The 19868-nt window shown below is 60.6% G+C and overlaps 1 protein-coding gene across 3 annotated transcripts in view; it reads right to left on the bottom strand.

Moving 5' to 3' along the window:
* The window catches only part of HSPG2 (heparan sulfate proteoglycan 2), a 49976-nt gene that overhangs the window by 8163 nt on the left and 21945 nt on the right, over positions 1-19868 (bottom strand). Inside the window, exons 33-78 of one of the 3 annotated variants that reach the window (XM_063177186.1) lie at positions 19676-19867; positions 18415-18507; positions 18241-18321; positions 17930-18160; positions 16747-16860; positions 16530-16657; positions 16368-16454; positions 14495-14721; positions 14308-14418; positions 14128-14228; positions 13439-13619; positions 12895-12954; positions 12598-12720; positions 12371-12511; positions 11415-11557; positions 11195-11330; positions 10962-11107; positions 10738-10876; positions 10507-10661; positions 10266-10404; positions 9989-10140; positions 9451-9589; positions 9173-9330; positions 8711-8849; positions 8476-8627; positions 8242-8380; positions 8010-8161; positions 7786-7924; positions 7551-7702; positions 7329-7467; positions 7095-7246; positions 6870-7008; positions 6635-6778; positions 6426-6560; positions 5798-5979; positions 4847-5039; positions 4570-4749; positions 2777-3037; positions 2329-2524; positions 2152-2249; positions 1389-1655; positions 1202-1314; positions 980-1127; positions 584-700; positions 243-327; positions 14-158 (exon numbers count right to left, since the gene is read on the bottom strand). In XM_063177186.1, coding sequence (XP_063033256.1) covers positions 14-158; positions 243-327; positions 584-700; positions 980-1127; positions 1202-1314; positions 1389-1655; positions 2152-2249; positions 2329-2524; positions 2777-3037; positions 4570-4749; positions 4847-5039; positions 5798-5979; positions 6426-6560; positions 6635-6778; positions 6870-7008; positions 7095-7246; positions 7329-7467; positions 7551-7702; positions 7786-7924; positions 8010-8161; positions 8242-8380; positions 8476-8627; positions 8711-8849; positions 9173-9330; positions 9451-9589; positions 9989-10140; positions 10266-10404; positions 10507-10661; positions 10738-10876; positions 10962-11107; positions 11195-11330; positions 11415-11557; positions 12371-12511; positions 12598-12720; positions 12895-12954; positions 13439-13619; positions 14128-14228; positions 14308-14418; positions 14495-14721; positions 16368-16454; positions 16530-16657; positions 16747-16860; positions 17930-18160; positions 18241-18321; positions 18415-18507; positions 19676-19867 — 6744 coding nt within the window. The remainder of the gene's footprint in view (positions 1-13; positions 159-242; positions 328-583; positions 701-979; positions 1128-1201; positions 1315-1388; positions 1656-2151; positions 2250-2328; positions 2525-2776; positions 3038-4569; positions 4750-4846; positions 5040-5797; positions 5980-6425; positions 6561-6634; positions 6779-6869; positions 7009-7094; positions 7247-7328; positions 7468-7550; positions 7703-7785; positions 7925-8009; positions 8162-8241; positions 8381-8475; positions 8628-8710; positions 8850-9172; positions 9331-9450; positions 9590-9988; positions 10141-10265; positions 10405-10506; positions 10662-10737; positions 10877-10961; positions 11108-11194; positions 11331-11414; positions 11558-12370; positions 12512-12597; positions 12721-12894; positions 12955-13438; positions 13620-14127; positions 14229-14307; positions 14419-14494; positions 14722-16367; positions 16455-16529; positions 16658-16746; positions 16861-17929; positions 18161-18240; positions 18322-18414; positions 18508-19675; position 19868) is intronic. The other 2 variants (XM_063177187.1, XM_063177189.1) reach the window with 2 other exon arrangements.

Genomic DNA, 19868 nt, shown 5'->3' with positions numbered 1-19868 from the left:
CCCAAAGTGGTACCTGGGAGGTGCCATTGACGGCCGGGTGCCCGTCCAGGCCCAGCGAGCCCCAGGTGAGGTTGCGGAGCAGCCGCACCGTGTGGTACTCGCCCAGCCGCAGCGCCGTGGGGTGCCGGATGGTGGCCATGCCCGAACCAGCATCAAACCTGGTTTTATGAGGGTACAAGGGGTGTGGGCATGTGCTGGCACCCATCTCCCACCTCTCCCCTACACCGTCTCATAGGTCTTACCTGAATTCGGGGCGTCCACCCACCAACCCGAAGGAGATGAAGTCGGCGCCGCTGTTTTTCCGCTGCCCGTTGTACAGGAGAAGACCTGAGGGGTGGCAGGGGGTCAGATGGGACAGTCCCCATCCTGAGATGGGGGACACATCCTAGGGGACCCCGAAATCCTCCCAGAATGGAGCAGAAATCCGCCATAAACTGAAGGCTCTCAGATGAATGGAGAATGGGAGATAAGCAGGGCAAGTGGAGTATGAAAGGAGGGGAGGATGAAGGCAGGGAAGGGAGGGGGAAATGATGGAGGGGACATGAAGGAGGACACAGAGGACACTTGGGGCACACAGGCTCACCATCAGCAGCATCAGGTCGGAAGGTGATGAGGATCTCAAACCTCTTGTAGGCGTCCTTGATGGTGGGCAGGGGGAGGAAGGAGCGGGGCGACTGCCCAAAATAGGGGACCACGTGCTCTGCAGGAATGGGAGGGTAAGGAGGGGTGGTGTGCCTCCATCCATCCATCCATCCATCCATCCATCCATCCATCCATCCATCCATCCATCCATCCATCATCCAACATCCATCCATCCATCCATCATCCAACATCCATCCAACATCCATCCATCCATCCATCCATCATCCATCCATCCGTCCATCCATCATCCAACATCCATCCATCCATCCATCCATCCATCCATCCATCCATCCATCCATCCATCCATCCATCCATCCATCCATCCCTCTGTCCTCACCTTGGACCTTCAGCACGTAGTAGGCTGTCTGCTGGCCGCGGTGGTTGGCAGCCACGCAGGTGTAGACACCAGCGTCCTCGGGGCGCACGGCCGGCAGCGTCAGCACGTTCCCCTGCACCCTGGCACCCGCTGGCAGCTCCCCATCCAGCTGTGGCACAACAGAGGGGTTCAGCACCCCCAAACAGCCCCCACAACCCCTGCCAGGCCCACCCTCCACCGTACCTTGCTCCAGGTGATCTCTGGCACTGGGAAGCCAGATGCCAAGCACGGCAAAACAGCTGCTGATCCAAGGGACACCTCCTTCACCTCTGGCTGCCCGGCGATTTGAGGAGCGGCTGGGGACACACAGAGGAGTCACCAACCTGCAGGGACACGCTGTGTGTCCCCACCTCTGCGTCCCCGTGCTCACCTTGCACGTGGAGGATGACGTGGGACTGGACGGTGCCCACGGCGTTGGTGGCGGTGCAGCGGTACTGCCCCGCGTCCGCCCGCTCCACCTGCTCCATGGTGAGGGTTCCGGCACGGATCAGCACCCCGGGGCGGATGCGGCCCCCCACTTTGCTCCAGGTGACGTGGGGACGGGGCTCCCCCAGGCCCAGGCACTCCAGCTCCACTGTTGTCCCTGCCAGCACCGTCTGCACCGCGGTCCGGATGTTGATCAGGGCCCTGGGGAGAGCTTGGGGGACAGTGGGGATTTGGGGTGAACCCCTGTCACAGGGAAGCACTGCAGTCTGGCAACAGAGTGGGAGATAGGGAGAAAAGGGGTTCCTGTGGGGATGTGGGACAATTGGGGTGGCTGTGGGAATGGGGAGAGGTCAGAGGTGTTGGGAGTCCTTGTAAGAATGTGAGACTTGGGGAGTACCAGGGTGGTCATGGCTGTGGTAAGAGATAGGGGGCACTGGGGTGTACCTGGGTGTGGAGGGAGACTGATTGTGTCGGGGTGTCCACAGGCATGGGGAAGGGTGGGGGTACTGGGGTGCCTGTAGGCTTGAGGAGAGATTTCAGGTCACCCTGGGCATTGGGGGCTATCAGGGTGCCTGTGTGTGTGTAGAGAGATGGAAGGTGCTGGGTTGCCCCTCAGTGGGGGGACATGGGGGTCCTGGGGTGCCCTTGGTGGTGTGGGGCAGATCAGGGGGTAGACGTGTCCCCTGGTGCCGGGGTGATGCTCCTACCCTGGACAGTGAGGGTGGCCCTGTCCTCTGCCTGCCCGCCTGGGCCACTGGCCCGGCACACGTACACGCCCTGTGACCCCGGCGCCAGCTCCGGCATCCTGCGGGGACACAACCAGGGTGAGGGACTCCACGAGGGACCAGCGAGGGGGCCCCATCTCCCTATCCCATGTTCCTTACCTCAACACCCCATCCCGCACACTGTGGGTGGGGGGCAGCTCCCCATCTTCCTTCAGCCACTCCACATGGGCACGGGGGTCCCCGGAGACAGAGCAGGCGAATTCGGCAGTGCCACCCACCCCCTTGACGAGGCTCCCTGGTGTCACTCGCACCACCAAGGGACCACCAGCGATGTCCCCACCTTCACCAGCATCACCTGGAAGGGATGCAGAGCCCCTGTGGTACCCAGCAGCACTGCGGGGTGCAGAATCCCAGTGGTACCCAGCAACACCAGGATAACTGGGGTGGGATGCAGACCCAACGGCAGCACCCAGGGGTACGTGGAGCCCCGGTGGTACCGGAGAGCACTGGGATCACCTGGGCAGGATGCAGAGCTCCAAGGGCACCCATCAGCATTGCCAGCACCCAATGTGGAGCACAACCAGTACCCAGGCTGGGATGGGCTCACCATGAACAGCCAGGCGGGCGAAGGCCTCGGCGGTGCCGAAGTTGTTGGTGACGAGGCAGCGGTAGGTGCCAGCATCGGCAGGGGCGGCGGGGCTGAGGCGGAGGAGGCCGGCACGGTGGGCCACGCGTGCTGAGAGGCTGCCGTTCACCTTGTCCCAGGTGTAGTGCAGCGGGGGCGTGCCGTGGGCCAGGCACTGCACCTGCACCGCGTCACCGGCCCGCACCGCCGCGTCCTCCGGGAGGATGGTGGCATACGGAGGTGCTGCAGGATGAGGGAAGATGTCAGCCATGGTGGAAGGGTGCAAGGAGGGTGGTGGTGAGGGGTGTAGGGGGTGTGGAGGTGGGCGTGTGTTGGGGTGGATGAGAGCTGGATGGATCCATGAAGAAAGGGTGGATAGAGGAGTGAGAGGAGACAGAGATATGGATGGGTGGGATCGGCAGGAGTGATGGACGAATCCACCAGGAAGGAAGGGATGGATGGATGGATGGATGGATGGATGGATGGATGGATGGATGGATGGATGGATGGATGGATGGATGGAAACCATGGATGGAATTCATGGATGGATGGATGGATGGATGATTTGAGAGTTTGAGAGGAGATGGCAAGTTGGGTGTGTGTTGAGATGGATGAGATAGATGATACACAAGGAAAAGATGGATGCAGGAGTCAGGAAATGCAGAGTTGGATGTGAGATGGAAGGATTGAATGATGGACGAATGCACCAGGAAGGATGGATAAATTTGAGGGGAGATTGAGAAATTAGTGTATGCTGGGATGGATCACATGGATGGATGCACAAAGAAGAGATGGGTAGAAGAGTCAGGAGATGGATGTGAGCTGGGATGGTTGAGTGATGGATGAATCCACAAGGAAGAGGTAGGTATGTGGGTGGATGGGTCAGTGATTGGCAGAGTTTGAGAGCAGATGGTGAGTTGGGCATGTGCTGGGATGGATGATGCACTAGGAAGGGATGGATGGAAGGGTGTGAGAGGAGATGGAGAGATGGCATGTGCTAAGATGAATGAGAGATGGGTGGATGCACAAGGATGAGATGCATGGAGGGGTGTGAGAGGAAACAGAGAGAGGAATGTCAGCTGGAGTGGGTGAGTCCACCCGGAAGGGATGGATGGAGGGTGTGAGAGGAGATGGAGAGATGGATGTGAGCTATGACAGATAAGGGATGGGTGAATTCACGAGGAAAAAATGGATGGAAGAGAAAGGATGTGGGGAGATGTGTGTGTGCTGGGATTGATGAATCCACAAGAAAAAGATAGATGGAAAGGTGTGAGCAGAGATAGAGAGATGGACATGAGCTGTGATGGATGACTGATGGGTGAGTCCACAACAAAGGATGTTAGAGTAAGGAGACAGAGAGATGGGTGTGTGCTGGGATGAATGAGATGGATGGATCCATGAGGAAAAGATGGAAGGAGAGATATGAACAGAGATAGAGAGATGGGTTTGAGCTGGGATGAGCCATGGATGGATCCATGATGAATGGATAGATGCATGGATGAGAGTGCAGAAGTGGAGAGGGACATGCACAGGGATAGGACAGGCAGGTGGACACACCCATGGGAAGGGTTGGTGATGGAGCTTGAGAGGAACTTGAGAGGAGGAGAAGGATGAGTGCTGCAATGGAGCAGGATGGTCCCACGAGGAAGGGCTGGATGTAAGGGTGGAGGTGGTGATGGAGGTGACCACAAGCGGGGGAAGGACAGGTGATGGCCACAGCGGAGGTGGCAGCAGGAGCCCAGGAGCACCCCAACCCTTGACTGTCCCCTTCTTACTCATCACATCGAGAGTGACGAAGGCTTCGGTGGAGCCGAGGGGGTTGCTGGCATTGCAGATGTACTGGCCCGAGTCCTGCTGTGCAGCACGAGGGATGACCAGGCTGCCATTCACCACGCGGTGCTGCCAGGGCAGGGGTGCCCGCAGCTTCGACCACTCGATCCGAGGCGCTGGGTCACCTACGACCACACCGTGCCCATCACCGTGGTGCCAGGTACTGCTCAGAACATCCCCTCTCCAGGGATGTCTGTACATTTCCCTCCAGGCTCCCCATACCTCTGGCAACGCAGACCAGCATGGCGGTGTCCCCAGCCACCACGACGACGGCGGATGGCACGTCGACCTTGGGGGCCCCAGGGTGCCGCTCTGCTGACTCCACGCTGACATCCACCCGTGCCTGTGCCGAGCCCAGGGCACTGTGCGCTGTGCACACGTAGGTGCCGGCGTGCTCCGGCTTGGCTGGTGAGAGCTGGGGGGAACAGGGTAGGGGTGAGCACCAGGCACTCCTGGGTGCCTGTTGAAGATTGCAATGCAAGTTGTTTTCAATTACCATCTGTATGGCAGATTATCTTTGTCAAGTGGGCAGTTTGCCGTATCTCTCTCTTTGAGTGACCACAATCACACCTCCCTCTGGAGGGGACATTGCTGATAACAGACTATTGAATGTCACTGCATGACTGATAAGAACTATAACATCCCATCGGGAGATGCTCCGCCCAGAGGGAGGAGCCAAGCATTGCTACCCAGATATAATCCAGAGGTTTTTGAGACATCAGCACAGCTTTCTCCCCAGGATTCCCCAGAGGAACAGCAGCTGCCTCTTCTTCCACTGGATCTTCGGAGGAAGAATACATCCTTCTCTACAGGATCCCTGCTCCAGCAGAACCACCCCTGACACTGCAGGAGGGCTGCAGCCACATTTCCAATGGGACTGCCACCAACACTCTGACCCACAGGGTGTCAGGTTGGGTTCTGACTCTGTCAGTGTCTTGGTTTACTGCATTGTTTATTTTATCCTTTTTTTTTTTTTCCTTTCCCTATTAAAAAACTGTTATTTCCTGCTCCCATATTTTTTGCCTGAGAGCCCCTTAATTGAAGTTATAGCAATTCAGAGGGGTGCGGAGGGTTTACTTTCTCCATTTCAGGGGAGGCTCCTGCCTTCCTTAGCAGACTCCTGTCTTTCCAAACCAAGACAGTGCCCCACGGTGCCCCTGGGTGCCCCCTCACCTGCAGGATGGCCTGGCTGTCCATGTGCAGCAGCGTCTGGTGCTCCACCTTCTGCCGGGAGCCCAGCCGGCTCCAGCGCACCAGCGGCCGTGGCTCACCCCGGCCCAGGCACTCCAGGCTCAGGGATTTTCCTTCCTTCACTGTCACGGGGCCTGGTGGCATCACTGACACCGTGGGGGCACCTGGAGAAGAAGGAGAGCATTGGAGTGGATATTGGGACACCACCATCAAGGACAGCTGGAAGGAGCCTGGCCACAGGGGCACCCATCACCCTGGGAGCATTGGGAGCATGGGAGGAAATGAGCACGAGTGTGGGGATGGGGACACAACATCTCAGGAGCTTCCAAAGCCCATGGAGGACATCTGCATGGGGATGGAGACATCACAACTCCTGGGGCCCCTAGAAGGACACCAGCATGGGGACATGGGCACCACCACTCCAGGAGCACCTGAAGCATGGAAAGGAGATGGGGGACAGGGACACCATGGATGACATGGAGGATACCAGCATGGTAACAGGGAGACCACCCTGAGGGCACAAGGAGGACATGAGGATGGGGACACATGTGCTCTGAGGACACCTGGAGCACATGGAGACAGGGACAGGGCCACCCTGGACGCCTCATACCTTGCACCACGAGGTTGACAACGCTGCTGGCGACGCCAAAGCGGTTGGAGGCCACGCAGTGGTAGGCGCCCTGGTTGCCCACATGGGCACCGCTGATGGAGATGACTGAGCCATTGGCACTGATCTTCACATTGTCTGGGCAAGGAGGAGCCATCAGCACCAGGGCCACCCTGGGGACCACGCCAGGGCCACCCTGGGGACCGCCATACCTTGGAGGTGTTGGCCAGGCCCCATACGCCAGGTGATGTTGACAGGCCGGGCGCCATCGTGAACGCGGCACTTGAAGGTGGCATCTTCACCTGGTGCCACCGCCATGCTGTGAGGGTCGATGGAGATGATGGGGCTCTGCAAACCTGTGGGGGACAAAGGCACAGAGAGGCCACGAGGTCACTCACATCACCCATCTCCCCTCAGCATCCTCCCTCACCCTGTGGCCGCACTCACGGTAGCTGGAGCTGTCACGGGAGGTGACAGTGACAGAGACACTGGCCTCACGGAAGACACTGCCCGTGTCAGCCCGGCACACGTACTCTCCTGAATCGGCCACCGAGAGCTGGGACAGCTGCAGCCGGGACCCCGAGATCTGGGGACATCATAGCAGAAGGTGGTGGCATCACCCAGCCACGCACAGCAACCAGCATCCCCCACCCCACCGGTGTCCCCACCTACCTGGTGCTTGGCTGGCAGGGCCCCACCACGCTTGTACCAGGTGATGGTGGCCTGTCCCTGGCCGGCCACCATGCAGTCCAGGTCCAGAGTCTGTCCCTCGGTGACAGAGGATGCCGAGGACTCGATGCGGATGGGTGGCGTGATGCCGGTGGCTGCATGGGCAGGGTTGAGGGTGAATGGCCCCAGTGGTCCCTGACACCAGTGGGACCCTGTCCCCAGGAGGGTGGCACTCACAGTGGGATGGGTTGTCTCCGTCATCGATGGTGACAATGAGGGATGTCTCCTGCGTGATGCCACCCGATGTCACCCGGCACACGTACTCCCCTGAGTCAGCTGCTGTCACCTGGGGGATGCGCAGGCGAGTGCCTGACACCTGGAGGGAATGGTTAGGGGACAAGTCAGCACCGTAGAGCAGGAGATGGGACAAATTCAGAGTGACCCTCCCCTGCCACCTACCTGGTGGCCAACAGGCAGGGAGCCACCACGCTTGTACCACGTCACGGTGGTGGGGCCAGACCCTGCCACCACACAGTTGAGGTCCAGGGTCTGTCCCTCGGCGATGGCCGAGGACAAGGACTCGATGCGGAGGGGCTGGGAGATGCCAGAGGCTGGGGGAGGACAGGGAAAGGGAACGTTCATCACCAAGGTGACACCTGACTGTCCCCAAGCCGCTGCCCTCTCTCACACTCACTGTAATAGCTGTTGGCACTGCTGGGCACGGTGACAATGACAGATGCCTCCTGGGTGACGCTCCCCAGGGTCACCCGGCACACATACTCCCCTGAATCAGCCACTGCCACTTGGGCAAGGCGCAGGCGGGTCCCTGACACCTGGGGACGTGACAAGTTGGGGACACATCAGCACCTGATGCAGGGTTGTGGCCTGCAGGGCAAAGCCACCTCCCCCATGTCCCACCTGGCTGTTTGGAGGCAGAGCCCCCCCACGCCGGTACCAGGTGACTTGGGGGTGACCTTGTCCTGCCACCATGCAGTTGAGGTCCAGCGTCTGTCCCTCGGTGACGGCAGCAGAGGAGGTCTCGATCCTCACTGGTGGCGTGACACCAACAGCTGGGGGTGGCAGTGGGGTCCATAGGGTCACCACTGTGTCCTCACCACATCCCTATGTCACCCCTCACCCATCCCAGTACCGTAAGAGGAGCCAGCTCCAGTCTGGATGGTGACAATAAGGGACGTCTCATGTGTGGCACCGCCTGATGTCACCCGGCACACGTACTCCCCTGAATCAGCTGCTGTCACCTGGGGGATGCGCAGGCGGGTGCCCGACACCTGGAGGGGTGACACACGTGAGAACGGGCACATCAACCCCTCAACACCACCAAAAATCCCTTTTCCACCCCAAAATGCTCCTCAGCGTCCCCTACCTGGTGCTTGGCTGGGAGGGCTCCCCCGCGCTTGTACCAGGTGACAGTGGCCTGTCCCTGCCCGGCCACGATGCAGTTGAGGTCCAGGGTCTGTCCCTCGGCCACGGAGGAGGACGAGGACTCGATGCGCACCGGAGGGGTGACACCAACAGCTGGACACAGAGACAGCAGGGTCACCTCAAGGACTGCAGCACTGCCCCCCAGTCCTCAGTCACCTCCTCCTGTCCCCACTCACGGTAGGTGCTGGCACTGCTGGGCTGGATGGTCACCATGATGGAGATCTCCTTGGTGGCGGTCCCGCTGGTCACCCGGCACACGTACTCACCCGAGTCAGCTGCTGTCACCTGCAGCAGCCGCAGCCGGGAGCCAGACACCTGTGGGGAGGGGACACAGGGGCCATCAGCTCTGGCAAGGGGTCATCTGGGATTGCACAGGGCCACTTTGGGCTTGCACGGGCCACCTGGGCTTATATGGGGTCATTTGGGCTTCCTTGGTGTCCCTTGGTCTTTCATGGGGTCACTCAGGCTTCCATAGCCATGGGGCCGTCTGGGCCTGCCCTGGACCAGCCAACCTTGCATGGGGTCATCAGGACTTGGATGGGGTCCCCAGGACTTGGATGGGCCACCTTGGCTTGCCCAGAGCTGTATGTCATCCCAATCTTCCCCACTTGGTGACATCCCCTTTCCGTGTCCCCTACCTGGTGCTTGGCTGGGAGGGTTCCCCCACGCTTGTACCAGGTGACAGTGGCCTGTGCAGGGCTGGCAATGACACAGTTGAGGTCCAGGGTCTGTCCCTCAGTCACAGGGGATGACAGGGATGACGACTCAATGCGCAGTGGGGTCGTGCTGCCTGGGGCTGGGGACAGGAGGTGGGTTAGAGACCGTGACCACCACCACGTGTGTGACCCTCCCAGGGACACTGGGAGCGGTGTCACACCCCCGTGGGTAACCTCCCGTGCTCCCTGTCCCCACTCACAGTAGGCACTGGCACTGCTGGGCTGGATGGTCACCATGATGGAGGTTTCCTTGCTGGTGGCCCCAGTGGTCACCCGGCACACGTACTCGCCCGAGTCGGCCGCTGTCACCTGCAGCAGCCGCAGCCGGGAGCCAGACACCTGTGGGGAGGGGACATGGCGGTCACAGGGGACACTTGGGCTTCCATGGGGCCACGTGGGCTTGAATGAGACCACCAGGGCTTGAATGGGGACACTGAACCTTTCATGGGCTACTTGGACTTGCATGAGCTACTTGGGCTTCCATAGGTCACCTAACTTTTCATGGACCACCAGGACTTGCATGGGGTTTCCTGGTCTTGTATGGAGTCACTTGGCCTTATAGGGGCCACCTGGGTTTCCATAGGACCATCTGCATTCACACAGGTCACCTAGGCTTGCCCAGGGCCAGCTGGCCTTGCATGGGCCAACAGGATTTGTATGGGCCACCTCGGCTTGCCCAGAGCTGTTGGTCAACTGCACCCACCCCCTTTGGTGACATCCCCTTTCCGTGTCCCCTACCTGGTGCTTGGCTGGGAGGGTTCCCCCACGCTTGTACCAGGTGACAGTGGCCTGTGCAGGGCTGGCAATGACACAGTTGAGGTCCAGGGTCTGTCCCTCGACCACGGCAGAGGATGGAGAGTCGATGCGCAGAGGGGTCGTGTTGCCCGGGGCTGGGGATGGAGACAGGAAGGTGACACCAATGAGGACCTCACCAGTATGGACACCTGAGCCATGGCTCAGTGCTGTGACACATGAGGACCTCCCGCTGGCACTGCCACCCCCTGTCCCCACTCACAGTAGGCGCTGGCACTGCTGGGCTGGATGGTCACCATGACCGCGCTCTCCTTGCTGGTGGCCCCGCTGGTCACCCGGCACACGTACTCGCCCGAGTCGGCCGCTGTCACCTGCAGCAGCCGCAGCCGGGAGCCAGACACCTGTGGGGAGGTGACACAGAGGTCACCAGAGACACCTGGGCTTGCACAGGGCTTGCATCAACCCCAGCCACCCTTCACATCATCACCCTCTGTGTCCCCTACCTGGTGCTTGGCTGGGAGGGACCCCCCGCGCTTGTACCAGGTGACAGTGGCCTGTCCCTGCCCGGCCACAATGCAGTTGAGGTCCAGGGTCTGTCCCTCGGCCACGGTGGATGAGGATGCCTCGATCCGGACAGGGACACCTGAAGCAGGTGGTCCTGCAGGGGAGGACAGAGCTGTGACCGTCTGTTGGGAACCAGCAGCTCCCTGCAGTGCTGCTGAGCCCAGTCTCACCATAGGATGCGCCTGACGCAGCCACGACAGTGACAATGACAGATGCCTCCCGGACAGCGGTCCCCAAGCTGGCCCGGCACACGTACTCCCCTGAATCAGCTGCAGTGACGTGGGGGACACGGAGCCGGGACCCTGAAACCTGCAGTTGGGGACATCACGCTTTGGTGTCACACAGCAGGGGACAGGGCAGTGTTTGGGGTGCTGCCCACCCTGCTGTGCCCTACCTGGTGGCCAGCGGGCAGGGAGCCACCACGCTTGTACCACGACATGGTGGCAGAGCTGGGTCCTGCCACCACACAGTCCAGGTCCAGGGTCTGTCCCTCGGTGACGGATGGGGACGAGGACTCGATGCGGACAGGCGGTGCCGCCCCTGTGGGGAGCAAAAGGGGCAACAAGGGTGGGTTGTAGCCCCCGAAAACCATCCCCAAACACCATTGGTGTCCCTCACCCTCCTCACCTGGCACCACAGCCACCTCAATAGCAGCATGGGCCGTGCCAGCAGCGCTGGTGCCCACGCAGAGGTAGATGCCACCATCAGCCAGTGTCACAGCAGGGATGACGAGCGTGGCGATGTCACCGTGCTCAGCGCGGGACTGTGGCACGAGGGTGGGTGTCAGTGGCACCTGTGGTGCACCCACACCCCCTGGAGCACCCACGGGTGGCAGCACCCCGCTCACCTGCGGCGGCAGAGTGCCCCCCTGCTTCTCCCAGGTGATGGTGGCAGTGGGGGTCCCCGAGACCCGGCAGTAGAGCCGCACTGTGGAGCCCTCCTGCACCTCCGTCCGCTCCGGGCTCACCTGCACCTGTGGGGTGCCTGCTCCTGTGGGGAGGGGGATCAGGGAGGTGCTGGGGGCAGTGGCGGGATGGGGACAATGGGGGTGACATGAGTGATGCAGGCGGTGAGGGTGAAGGGCACCGGGGGATGATGGAGGCGATAGGGGGCAATGAGAGTGATGGAGATGGTGGAGATGATGACGATGATAAGGGTGATGGGAACAGTGGAATCATGGTGATGACAGAGACTATGGGAGTGATGGGAGTGTTGGGGGCAATGGGGGCAATGGGGTGGACACAGATGATGGAGATGATGAAGATGATAAGGGTGATGGGAACAACGGAATGATGAGGGATGATGGAGATGAGGGGACAATGGGGGATGAAGGGGAAGAAGAGAACAGTGGGGACAATGAGAGCAACAGGGGTGGTGGGGACAATGAAGGGTGTGAATGGGAGGTGACACAGACAATGGTGGTCATGATGGGGTGATGAGATGATGGGATGGTGGGGATGGACAATGGGAGATGAGGGTTATGGGGATGATGAGGATGACAGGAATGACGCACGCCATGGAGACAATGTAGATGGACAATGGGGATGATGGGGATGATACAGATGGTGGGTGATGATGGGAGCAAGAGGGGTGACAGGGCCAATGGGGACAACAGGGGTGATGCATATGACAGCAGTGATGGGAATGATTGGGGTAATGGAGATGATGGAAGTGATGGGGATGGGGGTGACCAGGGGACAATGGGGTGACAAGGATGACAGAGATGACAGGGATGATGGGGACAGTGGGGTGACTGATGATGAAGATAACGGGGATAAAAGGGGCGATGGTGATGCCGCTCACCTTGCACGTGGAGGAAGGCGCGTGCCGTGTGCTGCCCGGCGCTGCTCCGTGCCCGGCACTCGTACTGCCCGGCATTGGCGGGTTCCACCGCCGGGAACCGCAGCGTCCCGCCCTGAACCACGGCCTGTGGTGGCAGCGCACCTGCAGGGACACGGGCTGCCATCACCCCTGCTCGCTGCGTCCCCCCACCCGCTCCCGGTGTCCCCCCGTCCCCAGCGGGCACCTACCGAGCCACTCAAGGCTGGGCTGGGGGCTGCCGGTGCCCACGCAGCGGAACTCGGCCGGCTGCCCCGGTGCCACACTCAGCTGGGCTGGCTCCACGGTGGCGGTGGGAGCGCTGGCGGTGCCAGCTGCGGTGAGATCCGGGTTGGGAGCTTAGGGCTGGCCAGGCCCCCCAGTGCTGTCCCCAGGCGGTTGGAAGCGGGGCGGCGTGGCACAGCCAGCAGCAGGGTGCACGTGGAGCCCTGGCATGCAGTGGGTGAGGGAGCATGCGGACCCCCAGGAACTGTCCCCTGGCGACTTACCCGGTCTGTGCCCCTCCATGAACTCAACGGGTCCATAGAACATCTGAGTCTTTGAGGCAGCTGCAGGAGGGAGTGGGTCTCAGGGGAGTGTGACCATCACCCTGGAGTCCAGGCCTCAAACCTGCCCACCATCCTGGCATGCAGGCACCAAATCTACCCATCACCTTGGCATCTAGGCACCAAACCTGCCCATTGCCCCAGTGTCTGGGCGCCAAGTGTGCCCACCACTCCAGTGTCTGGGCATTCAATGTCCCCATCACCCCAGCATCTGGGAACCATCACCACAGAGCCAGGGTGGTGAGTGTGCCCATCACCTGAAGGACTGGGCACCAAGCAAACCCATCAGCCTGGTATCCAGGCATTGACTGTGTCCATCACCCTGGCATCTGGGCATCAACCTCCAAACAGCAAGCGTGCCCATCAAACCCAGCACCTGGGGGCCAAGTGCGACCACCACACCTTGCCTTGGCACTGTGTGCGCCCATCACCCTGGTGCTGCCCATCACCCCACGGGCACGGGGTGAGGCACAGTGTGGGCGCTCACCCTGCACGTAGAGCGTGGCGGTGCCCTGGTCCATGTCCAGCATGTTGGAGCCGGTGCAGACGTAGACCCCGGCGTCCTGGGGCCGCACGTTGCGCAGCGTCAGGATCCCGTTGAAGTCCACGGCGCCCGCCGGCAGCGTGCCGTGGTTCTGCCGTGTCCACACCAGGGTGTAGGCAGGAGACTGGGGGGCAAAGATGGGGAGGTCTGAAGCTGCTGGGATGGGCACATGGCAGGGCACACGCCCAGCTGTGGGACGGGTGGCACCTGGGATGGGATAATGGGATGGGATAGGCAAAGGGAAGAGGATGGGATGGGATGGGATGGGATAATGGGATGGGCAAAGGGAAGAGGATGGGATGGGATGGGATGGGATGGGATGGGATGTGATAATGGGATGGGATAGGCAAAGGGAAGAGGATGGGATGGGGTGGGATGGGATAATGGGATGGGATGGGCAAAGGGAAGAGGATGTCCCATGGAGCTACATAAGGATCCAAGAGGGCTTGGGAGGCCCATATGGGCACAGTGGTTCCTGTGCTCTGGATGTCCCCATGAGTACATTCTTGGGTGTCCTTTTGCTCTGTAGGACCAGGCGGACACCCAGGGGCGTCTCCACACCCTGAATATCCCTGCACACACCCAGGGGTGCCCTGCAGCCCCCCTGCCATGCTGTGCCCCCTTCCCCTCACCTTGCTCTTGGCGGTGCAGACGAAGGTGACATCGGCGCCGGGCTGCACCCGCTGCACCCGCTTCTCCTCCACGGTGACGGTGATGGGCTTGTCGGGGGTCTCTGCGCCCATACAGAGAGGTGAGCCCCGCTCCTGCCTCCCCTCCGTGCATGTCCCCCCCTCTCGGTGACAACGACCTACCTGTGACAATGACCTCGGCGCGGCTGGCGTTGCTGTGCCGGAGGTTGCGGCAGGAGCAGACATAGACGCCGGCTTCAGAGGGCTGGATGCTGGGGAAGTGCAGCTCCTCACCTGGGGGGACACGCAGGTGACACCCCACACCTTGGGGACACCCCGATGTCCCCCCACCCCGGGAGCCACCCAGTACCTTGGTGGCGGCTCTGGGCGCCCTCGGGCAGGGGCCGCCCGTCCTCTCGCACCCAGTGGTAGTAGAGCGGCGGGTCCCCGGCGGCGTGGCAGCGCAGGGTGACAGCGCTGCCCTGCGGCACCGCCGTGCGCTGGGGGTGAACGCGCACGGCCAGCGCCGGGGGCGGCCCCGCGGGGACACAGCCCTGGCCCCGCACCGTGGGGTCACCCGTGTAACCGGGGGCGCAGCTGCGGGCAACAATGGGGGTTTGAGGGAGCCTGGCAGGGTGGGTGCTTTGGGGTGTGTATGGGGATGGGCATTTTGGGGTACACACGGTGGGTATAATGGGATGAGCACGTCCAGGTGAGTACATCAGGATGAGAATAGTGGGTGACTGTGTCAAGGTGGGTATGAGGGTGGGTACTTTGGGGTATCTCCACTTGGGTGAGGCCATCAAGGTGGGGTGGGTGGGCTGGGATGGGTGCTTTTGTATGTGTATGGGGATGAGCATTTTGGGTGGGTATATCGGGGTGAGCATTTTGGGTGGGTATATTGGGGTGAGCACATCAAGGTGAGTACATCAGGATGAGAATAGTGGGGTGGTGACTGTGTCAAGGCGGGTATAAGGGTGGACACTTTGGGGTGTCTCCACTGGGGTGAGGCCATCAAGATGGGGTGGGTGGGCTGGCATGGGTGCTTTGGGGATGAGCATTTTGGGGTATGCAGGGTGGGTATATCGGGATGAGCACGTCACGGTGAGCACATAGGATGAGAATAGCGGGGTGGTGACTGTGTCAAGGTGGGTATGAGAGTGGGCACCTTGGGGTGTCTCCACTGGGGTGAGGCCTTCAAGGTGGGGTGGGTGCTTTGGGGTGTGTATGGGGATGAGCATTTTGGGTGAGCACATCATGGTGAGCACATCAAGATGGGTATAGCAGGGTGGTGGTGCATCAAGGTGGGTATAAGGGTGGGCACTTTGGGATATCTCCACTGGGGTGAGGCCATCAGGGTAGGTGCGCTGTGTATTGGGGTGCTTATGTCAGGCAAAAATCTGGGGTGAGCTCATAAGGGTGAGTACATCAGGAAGGTGAAGCAGGAGAACATTGGGGTGGGTGTATTAGGATGGGTATATTGGGGAGCACTTTGGGGTGGGTCTGTAAGGGGAAGGCTGTCAGGGTGAGTATATTGGGGTGCATAAATTGGGGTGCATATGTCGGGGTGAGTACACAGAAGTTCTTTAGGATGCATGTATTGGGGTGAGCTCGTAGGGGTGAGCACATTGGGTGGGTACAGTAGGAGTGCATTGGGGTGGGAACGTGTGGGTGGATAAATGGGAGTGAGCCCATCAGGGTATGTGAGGGTGAGCCAATGAAGGTGGGCTTTGGGGATAGGTATATAAGGGTGACTCAATCAGAGTGAGGTTTTGGGGTGGATATATGGGGGTGAACACATCAGGGCAGGTAGAGCAGAGTGGGTATATGGGGGTGAGCCCATGAAGTGGGTTTTTGGAAGGTATATTGGTGTTGGTTCTGGCGAGGGGTATATTGGGATGGGTTTTTGGGGTGGGTATATGGGGGTGATCCCATGGGGTGGTTTTTGGAGGGGTATATTGGGGTTGGTTCTGGTGAGGGGTATATTGGGATGGGGGTTTGGGGTGGGTATATGGGGGTGATCCCATGGAGTAGGTTTTTGGAGGGGTATATTGGGGTTGGTTCTGGCAATGGGTATATTGGGATGGGGTTTTGGGGTGGGTATATCGGGGTGATCCCATGGAGTAGGTTTTTGGAGGGGTATATTGGGGTTGGTTCTGGTGAGGGGTATATTGGGATGGGGTTTGGGGGTGAGCCCACGGGGTGGGTTTGTGGGGCAGGTTTTGGGGTGCCAGCAGCCTCACCGCTCGCAGTACTGCCCGGTGTAGCCCGGCTCGCAGGCGGTGCAGCGGTACCCGCCGCCGCCCAGGCTCTCACAGGTCCTGGAAAACCTGCGGGGACAGACCAAGGTGAGGGCAGTTCCCTTCCCTGGCACCCAGCTCCCCCAGCCCCGTGCAGGCACCCACTGGTTCTCGGGGTACGGGAGGGGACAGGCGCAGGGCTGGCAGTCCTCGGGGGTCCCGGCGGTGGCATCCCCGTAGAAGCCGGGGGCGCACTGGTCACAGAAGTCCCCTGCCGTGTTGTGCAAGCATCCCTGGGGGACAGTGGGGGCACAGATCGGGGGTGTCAGGACTGGGCCAACACCACAGCTCCCCCCAGGAGGTTTGGGGTGTGGGGACTTACGGAGCAGGCGCCGCTCTCGGGGTGGCAGCTCTCGGAGTGGCCGTTGCACTCGCACAGCTCGCAGTGGCCCAGGTAGAGCCCCCCGCCCGTGCGCGTGTACCCGGGGGCACAGTCCTGCAGGAGGGACAGAGCTGGCACCCCCACAGCCTGGGCACGGGGCTGGGCAGGGCTGGGAGGGGGCTGGGGGGACAGATGGATGATGGTGGGGGTGCTGGGGGTGATGAAGAGTGATGGGGGTGATGGCAGCAATGCTGGGGGGAGGATGGTGATGATGGGAGGCTGATGGGATGATGGAGAATGATGGGATAAATCCTCCCTGCTGAAGGGAGAATTGAGGGATGATGGGGCTGATGGGGGTGATACTGAGGTGATGGGGGGTCTGGGGGCAGATGGATGATGATGGGTGGGCTGGGTGGGGGGGTTGATGGAGGGTGCTGGGGGTGGTGCTGGGTGGGAGTATGTAGGGTTGATGCTGGGGATGATGTGGAGTCATGGGGGGTGATGATGTGGTGTGATATGGGGGGTGATGGGAGAGTGATAGGGGGTGCTGGGGGGATGCTGGGGGCTGGTGGGCAATGATGGGATTGCTGGTGATGATGATGGTGCAATGATGGAGGGATGATGGAGGGTGATGGAAGGTGATGAGGGGATGATACTGTGGGGAGAATGGAGGGGTCACAGGGGTGAGGCTGGTGGGGTGATGGTGGGTTTGATGGGGGATGAGAGGGTGGAGGGATGATGATGGGGTGCGATGATGGGGGATGATGGAGGGATGGGGGGGATGGAGGGTGATACCGGCCATGATCGGGGAATGCTGGGGTTGATGATGGGGACAGTGATGAAAGGAGTGATGGTGGTGATGGAGGGTCACCCTGGGCTGCTGGGGGATGATGAGGAGATAGTGGGGAGGAGGGTAGGGAGGTCATGGGGGTGTCGGGGTGACACTGGGGAGGAGGGTAGGGAGGTGATGGGGGTGTTGGGGTGACACTGGGGAGGAGGGTAGGGAGGTGATGGGGGTGTTGGGGTGACACTGGGGAGGAGGGTAGGGAGGTGATGGGGGTGTCGGGGTGACACTGGGGAGGAGGGTAGGGAGGTGATGGAGGTGTCGGGGTGACACTGGGGAGGAGGGTAGGGAGGTGATGGGGGTGTCGGGGTGACACTGGGGAGGCTGGGCTGGGCTTACCTGGCAGGACAGCCCGTGGTACCCGGGGGGACAGCGACATTCCTCCACCTCGGGGGCGGGGGGCAGGCCGGGCTGGGGGGGCACGGCCGTGTCCATGGCCACGTCGGCGATGGCGGCCGCGGCCGTGCTCGTGGAGTAGGTGGCTCGGATCAGGATCTCATCCAGGTCAGCCAGTGCCATCAGCAGGTGCTCCCGTGTTGCTGGCTGCCCGTCTGGCCGCTGCCAGTATTGCTGCAGGAACAGGGGGTGAGCAGGGGACACGCTGTGGCAAAGGGGGACATTGGGGACAAAGGCTGCCCAGCACCTCCTACCTCCCGAAAAATGATCTCGAAGGCCTGGGGGGTCCGCGGGGACAGGTCAGGCTGGTAGGCCACCAGCGTGATGTCATTGCCCTGTGGACAAGGGGGACAATGGGGACAAGGGGGTCAGGGGGTGCTGGTGTCACCCGGTGTGCCCCTGTGCCACCCCAGCCAGCATCCCCTTACTGTGATCTGCACGTCGGCGTCGGGCAGGGGCGCTCCCTGTCCCCCCGGGGTGAAGGTCAGGGTGTAGCGCAGCCGACCGCCGTAGGAGCCCACCTGGGAACACAGGGATAACGGGATAACGGGGTAGTGGGATAGTGGGATTATAGATTATGGGATTGTAGGATAATGGGATGGAATAATGGGATGGGATAATGGGATGTGATGATGGGATGGGATGGGATAATGAGATGGGAAAATGGGATGGGATTATGGGGTAGGATGGGATGGGATGGGATGGGATGGGATGGGATGGGATGGGATGGGATGGGATGGGATGGGATGGGATGGGATGGGATGGGATAATGGGGTGGGATTATGGGATGGGATGAGACAAGATAGGATGGGGGGATGGGATGAGACAAGATAGTGTGGGAAAATGGGATGGGATAATGGGATGGGATGGGAAAATGAGATGGGAAAATGGGATGGGATTATGGGGTAGGATGGGATGGGATAATGGGGTGGGATTAAGGGATGGGATGAGACAAGATAGGATGGGGGGATGGGATGAGACAAAATAGTATGGGAAAATGGGATGGGATAATGGGATTGTGGGATGGGATATTGGGATGGAATGGGATGGGATGGGATAATGGGGTGGGATTATGGGATGGGATGGGCAAAGGGAAGAGAATGGGATGGGATATTGGGATGGAATGGGATGGGATGGGATGGGATGGGATGGGATGGGATGGGATGGGATGGGATGGGATGGGATGGGATGGGCAAAGGGAAGAGAATGGGCATGATGGAGACAGGGATGGGGATGGGGAAGGTGATGAGATGAAATAGGGATGAGGAAGAGGAGAAGGAAAAGAGATGGGGAAAGTGGAAGGGGAAAAGGGAAAGAGAGAGGGTAGGGATGAGGAAGGGAAGAGGATGGGGGAGGGGAGGGGATGGGGAAAGAGGAGAAAGAATAGAACGGGGATGATGATGGGGACAGGGGATGGCACAGGGTAGGGATGAAAAAGGCAAAAATTAGGAGAAAATGGGAAAAGGGAAAACAGAAGGGGCAAAGGGGAAAAAGACAAGGTAAAAATAGGAAAAAGGGAAGGGAAAGGGGAAAAGGAAGAAAAAAAAGGAGAAGGTCAGAGACAAGGAGGCTGTGCCCAACCTCTTCCCTGACAGTGCCCGGGGTGCCCATGGGGATGGGGTGCAGCCCCTGTGGGGCATTCCCATGGCTCCCATGGGCACCCCTGTCCTCCCAGGGTCACCCTATTACCTTGTCCCCCTGGTAGGGAGGTGGCAGCTGCCAGTAGTAGGAGTCAGGGGGCAGCTCCCCGAAGCGCTCGTAGCTCAGGTGGGGCTGGGGGTGCCCCGGCTGCACCCCAAAGCCGCCGTCCACGCGGGTGCTGCGCTGGCGGTTCACCAGGGCGAACCCCTGCGCATCCCCCGCGGCAAAGGACGTCCGGATC

Source organism: Melospiza melodia, chromosome 26 (assembly GCF_035770615.1).
Source record: "Melospiza melodia melodia isolate bMelMel2 chromosome 26, bMelMel2.pri, whole genome shotgun sequence".
NCBI classification, from domain to species: Eukaryota; Metazoa; Chordata; class Aves; order Passeriformes; family Passerellidae; genus Melospiza; species Melospiza melodia.
This window is presented reverse-complemented; position numbering and strand designations above follow the sequence as displayed.